Source organism: Mobula birostris, chromosome 13 (assembly GCF_030028105.1).
Source record: "Mobula birostris isolate sMobBir1 chromosome 13, sMobBir1.hap1, whole genome shotgun sequence".
NCBI lineage: Eukaryota > Metazoa > Chordata > Chondrichthyes > Myliobatiformes > Myliobatidae > Mobula > Mobula birostris.
Genome location: NC_092382.1, coordinates 45,278,630 through 45,287,047, shown reverse-complemented (window position 1 = coordinate 45,287,047; position 8,418 = coordinate 45,278,630). Strand labels below are relative to the sequence as shown.

The 8,418-nt window shown below is 46.9% G+C and overlaps 1 protein-coding gene across 1 annotated transcript; it reads left to right on the top strand.

Moving 5' to 3' along the window:
* The first annotated feature begins 3,198 nt into the window (after nt 1-3,198).
* On the top strand, nt 3,199-8,027 carry LOC140206755 (uncharacterized). Its single transcript, XM_072274956.1, has 2 exons — nt 3,199-3,287; nt 4,781-8,027. The coding sequence occupies exon 2, from the start codon at nt 5,172-5,174 to the stop codon at nt 6,642-6,644; it is 1,473 nt and encodes a 490-aa protein (XP_072131057.1). The 5' UTR covers nt 3,199-3,287; nt 4,781-5,171; the 3' UTR covers nt 6,645-8,027.
* Nucleotides 8,028-8,418: the final 391 nt, after the last annotated feature.

The window sequence follows — 8,418 nt, the reverse complement described above, 5'->3', positions numbered from 1 at the left end:
TTGTATCAGACATCACCATGGAGACCAAAATTATCTCAGCTGAAGTGTTGTCCTTGACCAACTGGCCATGCTTTGCAAACTTTTAACAGGCTGGAAAGGTGAAGGATTTGTGTACGCGAATCTCAATCACGTTAGTTCCGCTGTTTCTGTCAGTTCACCAGCGCTTGAATGCCGCCGATCCTTGAATGTGGAGGCGGAGATGCTGGAGAAGACAGCGCCCCACTCGCTACAAGGAGAGCCCGATCACGTGTCCATGTCCGTGATCTGATTGGATACGTTGTCATGACGTTGATAGCAGTGTGACGTCATTCACTGGCTCTCATTTTGGAAGGGATTCAGTCGGCCATTGCAGAGCCATCCTCCCGCCACCCAACTAGGAATAGGGTTCCCCTTGTCCTTACCTACCACCCCACCAGCCTCCGGGTCCAAAATATAATTCTCCTTAAGTTCCGCCACCTCCAACGGGATCCCACCACTAAGTGCATCTTTCCCTCCCCCCTCTCTCTGCTTTCCGCAGGGATCGCTCCCTACGCGACTTCCTTGTCCATTCGTACCCCCGCCCCCCACTTCCCTCCCCACCGATCTCCCTTCTGGCACTTATCCTTGTAAGCGGAACAAGCGCTATACATGCCCTTACACTTCCTCCCTCACTACCATTCAGGGCCCCAGACAGTCCTTCCAGGTGAGGCAACACTTCACCTGTGAGTCGGCTGGGGTGATATACTGCGTCCGGTGCTCCCGATATAGCCTTCTATATATTGGCGAGACCCGAAGCAGACTGGAAGACGGTTTCAATGAACAACTACCCACTGTCCCCCAGAGAAAGCAGATCTCCCAGTGGCCACACATTTTAATTCCATGTCCCATTCCCATTCTGATATGTCTATCCACGGTCTCCTCTACTGTCAAGAAGAAGCCACACTCAGGTTGGAGGAACAACACCTTACATTCCGTCTGGGTAGCCTCCAACCTGATGGCATGAACATCGACTTCTCTAACTTCCGCTAGGCCCCACCTCCCCCTCGTACCCCATCTGTTACTTATTTTTATGCACACATTCTTTCTCTCACTCTCCTTTTTCTCCCACTGTCCCTCTGAATCCAGATCCATGATCCTCTCATATCCCTTTTGCTAATCACCTCTGCAGCTCTTGGCTCCATCCCTCCCCCTCCTGTCTTTTCCTATCATTTCTGATCTCCCCTCCACCTCCCCCCCCCCCCCACTTCCAAATCTCTTATTAGCGCTTCATTCAGTTAGTCATGATGAAGGGTCTCGGCCCGAAACGTCGACGGTACCTCTTCCCAGAGATGTTACCTGGCCTGCTGCGTTCACCAGCAACTTTTACGTGTGTTGCTTGAAATTCCAGCATCTGCAGATTTCTTCGTGTTTGCAGATACACCAATAGCTTCGCACTGGGAAGCAGCCATTCACCTGCTCGGTGTGAGCGAAGAGACTCATTCAGTTAACCCACCTTGTGATGCTTCACTGAGTTCACTATAAATAGAGGCCACATTTCTGTCCGGAGTGAGCAAAGAGTTTTACTCAATCATCCCAGCTGCTGCAACACCAGCAACTTCACATCAGGGAGGAAGTTCAAATCAGCTCTGTGTTAAATGTTTAACCATCACGGTGACTGAAGGCAGCTGCAGGTTCATGAGGGACTGTTACTGTCAGATTCTGCAGTTCTTGCGGCTGTTCATCGCACCCATGACTGAACCCTGGTCACTGAGCACTGGAGGAGTCCATTCTGCTGATGTTCGCCTTAAACTGGACTGATGTTTAATATTGTGGATCTATGAAAGATAAATCAGTTCTGTATCAAATCCCGTGTCTCAGGTACTTACTGTCTCTGCCACACTCACAATGTAAACTAGGGAGGCCACTCAGACTATTTGATCCCTGCCCATATTTCCGTTCCATATCAGTATATCAAAATCTATCCCTGCCTTTCCCCTCTCACTCTCCCTTTGATGACAGGTTGCAACCAGTCACCACTCCGTGGGAGAAGAGATCTCCCTTGAATTTCAGAGAATCATAGAAATCTACAGCACATTACAGACCCTTTGGCCCACAGTGTTGTGTCGACCATGTAACTTACTCTGGAAACTGCCTAGAATTACCCTACCGCATAGCCCTCTATTTTCCCGAGCCCCATGTATCTAGTCTCTTAAAAAACCCTATTGTATCCGCCTCTACCACCGTCGCTGGCAGTGCATTCCACACACACACCACTCCTTGTTAAGAAAAAACTTAGCTCTGACATCTCCTCTGTGCCTACTTTCAAGCAGCTTAAACATATGCCCCCTCGTGTTAGCCGTTTCAGCCCTGGGAAAAAGCCTGTGGCTATCCACACGATCAATGCCTCTCATCATCCTATACACCTGCATGAATCTCCTGCATGATTGTCTCCAGGCTGAATAAGACGACGTGCTCACTGTGGTTTTGACGTTCTTCAAGGCTCTGGACGAAGTTGGTTAAACTCCTTCCCCGCTCTTTCCAACGTTTTGTGTCATTTCCACTAATTTCAAAGGACTGTGCTTCAGACAGCTGGGTTGTTGCAATGCGCCTCTCAAGCCTGACAGCAGACTAGCGATTGAATTTTCGACAGAGCGGATTCAGAAAGAGTTGGCAGTATGATTCAGGGCTTTTGGGCTCCAGAGAATTATGGGGTCTAGAGTTTACGAGGAGGAGGAGAAATCAGACCAGCAGGATATGGCTGCAAATTAAAGATCAGAAACATTTGGAAACTGGTTGAATGAAAAAAAAAGGTGGTTAATTTCTGCAAATTACTGGTGGAAATCAACAGATCAGGCAGCAAATGTGGAGAGGAATAAATACACAACGTTTAGGCCGAGCTCCTTCAGTATGCTTAGCCTATGAACTCCGCTGCTTATTTGCTGCCTGAACTGCAGAGTTCCTCCAGCATTGTGTGTGTGTGGGTTTCAGTATTTCCAGCAACTGCAGAATCTGTTACATTTGTAAGAGGATTGTACTTTGGCATTAGATACACGGAATACCTGTTGATATTGAGCAAATCGTTTATGGGATCCGCTTTCTGTGTTAAAACAGCTACTGAGTACTCTACACAAAAAAAAAACTGAGGTCTGGACATGGAACCGAAGCTTGCCGGAACATTTAATGGCACCGTGATTACCCAGAAAGCTCGGCATAACAATTTTCGCCGTCGCGGAAGCACCGATCAAATGCGCAGGCGTCAGGGTTGATGTTTGTTCCCGAATATCGCGCATGCGCGCAGTACACTAAAGGCCTCGGAAAATCGGCTCCAGGTAAGAGACAGTTTGCTGGTGGGGTTTTCAACACCGAATTCGGGATAATTACTGTGAGCTCCGGATACCGTGACCCGCAATCCCGGGACAGTCCTGTTCTCTTCCCTCTCTCTCTCAGCCCCACGACCCGTACACGGGCCCCGGGGAGCTTCCGGCTGATGAGGGAATGGGAACCGATGGATCTCTCAGACAGAGCTGAGCTCCAGCTGTCTAAATGCAAGGATTGGGAACTCGGAGAAAGGGAACAAATCTTTTAAATCACCTTTGTTCTACCTCCTATCACATACGAGAGAAAATCTGCAGATGTTGAAAATCCAAGCAACACACACGAATTGCTGGGGGAATTCAGCATTAGTACTCTTCCTTAGATGCTGCCTGGCCTGCTGAGTTCCTCCAGCATTTTGTGTGCGTGTTGTTTCTTCTACCTGCTCTTGTTCTGGACTTTTCTACTCGTGAGAACACGTTTTGACCCACTCTCTCTGGGTACATAATTATATCAAACACTTTTGTCCTGGGCAACAAGTAGGTTTCACATCACAAATGTGCCGGACAGAGTACTGCCTTTCCCTTCATACTCATTGGCATTGCCATCAATAAGCTCAGCACCGACAGTCACCTGGGGGGAGGGTTCAGGGGAAATATTTATGTACGATACAGAATCTGTGTTTATTGTGGTGATGCAAAAGTTGCTGGAGAATTTGCAAGTGGGAGGAAGTGGAGTGATATTTGGAAATCTGACTTTTAAAAGTGTCATTTAGCAAGCAAATCAGATATGGATGGTGTGCAAAAGCTGGAGTGAGAAATTTCTTCCTAACCCTCTGCAGGCCTGCTACATAGGTTGTGTGAGAGTGCAGATGAACTTGATCAAATCCAGAGGATATCAAAGTTCTTATTGACAGTGATTTACTAGCTGTTAAAATGAATACCTCTATTTAAAGTTCAGTGTGCACATATTATTGTCACTGGGTAAAAATTGCACAGCCCAAGATTTTTTGGCACACGGCTCATTACAAATTAGATGGGACATTGGTGGGAAGGTGGGGAGACTTCAAGTGTCCTTGACATCCTCACCTGCTAGGTGTGCGTCCAGCTGCAGCTTGTAACCCTGCATGTTAGGGAGTTTGAGCTAGAAATGGATGAATTCCAGATCATTTGGGAGTTGGAGGGGGTGATGGATATGACCTGAAGAGAGGGGCCAGGCACCCATGCAGCTTAGCAGGAACAGGGAATAATACCAATGGAGAGAGTCAAACTGACCCAAGGCACAAATTGGAGACAGCAAAATGCCCCATTCTTACAGAGACAGGAAGATCATCAGGGAATTGATAGTCATTCCAGATGCCAGCACTGTGCCCAGTTTGAAGATAATTTCTCTCTTCAACTTGGGTTGAACTTCACTAACAGTAATACCAGATCAAATCTTGGCAACTCAAGTAATCTCATCTGAAATGTTGTCCTACACCCATTGATGGATTTTGTAAATTTTTTTACAGGTTAGACACAAGAAGGAATTTGTCTACAGGAATCTCAAACACGACGCGCCAGTTTTGCTGTCTCTGTCTAGATATTTAAGAAGTGGAGCAAGGGATTCAATCGACCATCCTTCCTGCTCAGACTGTGGGGAGGGATTGACTCAGTCATTTGACCAACTGGCATGCCAGTCGTTTTACACGGGGAGAGGCCATTCACCTGCTCAGACAGTGGAAATGGATTCACTTGGCCATCTCAGTTGAGGGTCATCAGCAAGATCACACTGTGCAAGGCCATTCATCTGTTTTGTGTGTGAGAAAAGATTCAGTCGGTCATCCCACCTGTGGACACACCAATCGGAGGCTGGTCATCTGCTCAATTTCTGGTAAAGGATTCACTCGGTCATCTGACCTAATGTTACACCAGCGAGTTCACGCAGGAGAGAAACCATTCTCCTGCTCAGTCTGTGAGAAGAGATTCACTGATTCATCCACCCTACAGAAACACCATCGAGTTCACACTGGGGAGAAGCCATTCACCTGCTCAGTCTGTGGGAAGAAATTCACTCAGTCATCCAACCTACAGATACACCATCGAGTTCACACTGGCGAGAAGCCGTTCACCTGCTCAGTCTGTGAGAAGAAATTCACTCACTCTTCCACCCTGCAGAGACACCATCGAGTTCACACTGGGGAGAAGCCATTCACCTGCTCAGTCTGTGGGATGAGTTTCACTGATTCATCTGCCCTGCAGAGTCACCAGCGAGTTCACACTGGGGAGAAGCCATTCACCTGCTCAGTCTGTGGGAAGGGATTCACTCAGTCATCCAACCTGCAGAGTCATCAGCGAGTTCACACTGGGGAGAAGCCATTTACCTGCTCAGTCTGTGGGAAGAGATTCACTCAGTCATCTGACCTAATGGCTCACCAGCGAATTCACACTGGGGAGCAGCCATTCACCTGCTCGGACTGTGGAAAGGGATTCACTTTGTCATCCACCCTACTGAGACACCAGCGAGTCCACACTGGGGAGAAGCCGTTCACCTGCTCAGTCTGTGGGAAGGGATTCACTCAGTCATCCACCCTGCAGAGTCACCAGCGAGTTCACACTGGGGAGAAGCCATTTACCTGCTCAGTCTGTGGGAAGAGATTCACTCAGACATCTGACCTAATGGCTCACCAGCGAATTCACACTGGGGAGCAGCCATTCACCTGCTCGGACTGTGGAAAGGGATTCACTTTGTCATCCACCCTACAGAGTCACCAGCGAGTTCACACTGGGGAGAAGCCGTTCACCTGCTCAGTCTGTGGGAAGGGATTCACTCACTCATCCACCCTACAGAGTCACCAGCGAGTTCACACTGGGGAGAAGCCATTCACCTGCTCAGAATGTGGGAAGGGATTCACTCAGTCATCCAACCTGCAGAATCATCAGCGAGTTCACACAGGGGAGAAGCCGTTCACCTGCTCAGTCTGTGGGAAGAGATTCACTGATTCATCCACCCGACAGAGTCACCAGCGAGTTCACACTGGGGAGAAGCCGTTCACCTGCTCAGTCTGTGGGAAGCGATTCACTCACTCATCCACCCTACAGAGTCACCAGCGAGTTCACACTGGGGAGAAGCCATTCACCTGCTCAGAATGTGGGAAAGGATTCACTTGGTCATCTGAACTACTGGCACATCAGTCAGTTCACAGTGGGGAGTGGCCATTCACCTGCTCAGAATGTGGGAAGGGATTCACTCATGCATCCCACCTACAGAGACACCAGGGAGTTCACACTGGGGAGAAGCCGTTCACCTGCTCAGAATGCGGTAAAGGATTCACTCAATCTTCCAAACTACTGGCACACCAGTCAGTTCACACTGGGGAGTGGCCGTTGTTATGAATCCCTTGGTTTTGTTTGCTATGGACATTCATTTTAAAAGAGAGAGAGAGATTAAGAAGGTGAATCAGTCTGACTTACGGCTTGTTTACATTGCTTGCAGCTTGTTTAGATTTAACCGAGGACACGGACACTCAGAGTCAGACAGAGACGAAGGAGGTAAAATGGAAGGATCGAAACAAAGGAACTAGTGGCCAAGGGTCACTGTTTAGAACTTTCCTATGCCCACAAGGGTGGGTTAATTATCGATTCAGCATACATCGAATGTGTGGTTATCACCTCTTTTGAACTATAGGAGTGGATTGGATTTGGAGTATCCTGTGAAGACCAGTTGTGTGTTAACCCTTGACTGCGTGTGATGTGGGAATTCACTTGAGGATGATACCCCTTGTGACAAGTCACTTTCGGTGATAATTCGTATGTGGATTTGGAACGATGACGGATAAAATCTACAGCGACTGTTCTCTCGTTTTACCACCGTGGAACCTGTGGAATTCGACATGATTCCCTCCTCTGGACATTTACCCTGGATTACAAATATCTCTGTCTCATCACCTATTCCATGGATGAATTGAACTTCCATACTTTATCATCTCAAGACCCTAAGCCTTGTTTCCCCTGCGTTCAATAGCTTGGGAGTAATACTTACACACATATATACACGTAACACTGTTAACTTTTGTTTATCTTGCTTAAGTTATTATTTATAAGTAGACACTAATAAAGATAGTGGTTTTCACATCAAAACCAGACTCCAGTCTATTGCTGCTGGTTCGTTTCTAAAGCATTACGGTTCGTAAAAAAATTAGGGCCTACGTCTGGGATATGAACAAATTTGGGGGCATATTGATTGATTAATTATCAATTTCATTGGGGAAATCCCTTTTGATTTATTTGTGTGTGGAAAATCACCAGCAATGGATGTTGATAGATTTCTGGAAGCACCAACCTCTGAGGCATTAGAAGACGCCAGAAGGATTGAGTTGTTGAGTATTGCTAAAAGGTTAGAACTTGCTAAGGTGAAATCAACAATGAGGAAGGCACAGATGCAGAGGACAATAGCTGAACATTATGTATATGAGGGTGTGTTTAAAGTGGAAGAGTTGGAGGTGTTTCTGGAAAGTAAACTTAGTGAGCTTGAGCTCCCGTACAAGTTAGAAAAATTAAAGATGGAGGCTGTGGAAAGGCAGAGGCAGTTTGAGGCTAGAGAGGCAGAAAAACAGGGAGGAAGCAGAAAGACAGAGGCTGTTTGAGCTGGAAAAGATAAGAGAGATTGCAGCAAAGGGGTCTAGTGTTAGACTCTGGTGATAAGTTTGAGGCCAGTCGGGAAGTTAAATTGGTACCTCCATTTGATGAGGCAGAGGTTGATAAATACTTTCAGCATTTTGAGAAGTTTGCTCAGAGTATAAAGTGGCCAAAAGAGGGTTGGCCTATTCTCTTACAAAGTGTAATTAAGGGGAAGGCTCAGCAAGCCTATTCTGCTTTGACAGTTGATGAAGCAGCTGATTATGACACAGGCTGTGCTCAAAGCTTACGAGTTGGAAAGTTTAGAAATTTGAGGAAATCTCTGAACCAGACTTGTATGAAATTTGCTTATGAGAAGTTTGTGTGTTTTGACCACTGGCACATATATAAAAATGTAAATGATGATTTTAACAGCTTGAAAGAGTTGGTTTTAATTGAAGAATTCAAAAGGTGCGTCCCTGATGACATAAAGACATATTTAGATGAAAAGGATGCTGCCACTTTGCAGGAGTCTGCTAGATTAGCAGATGAG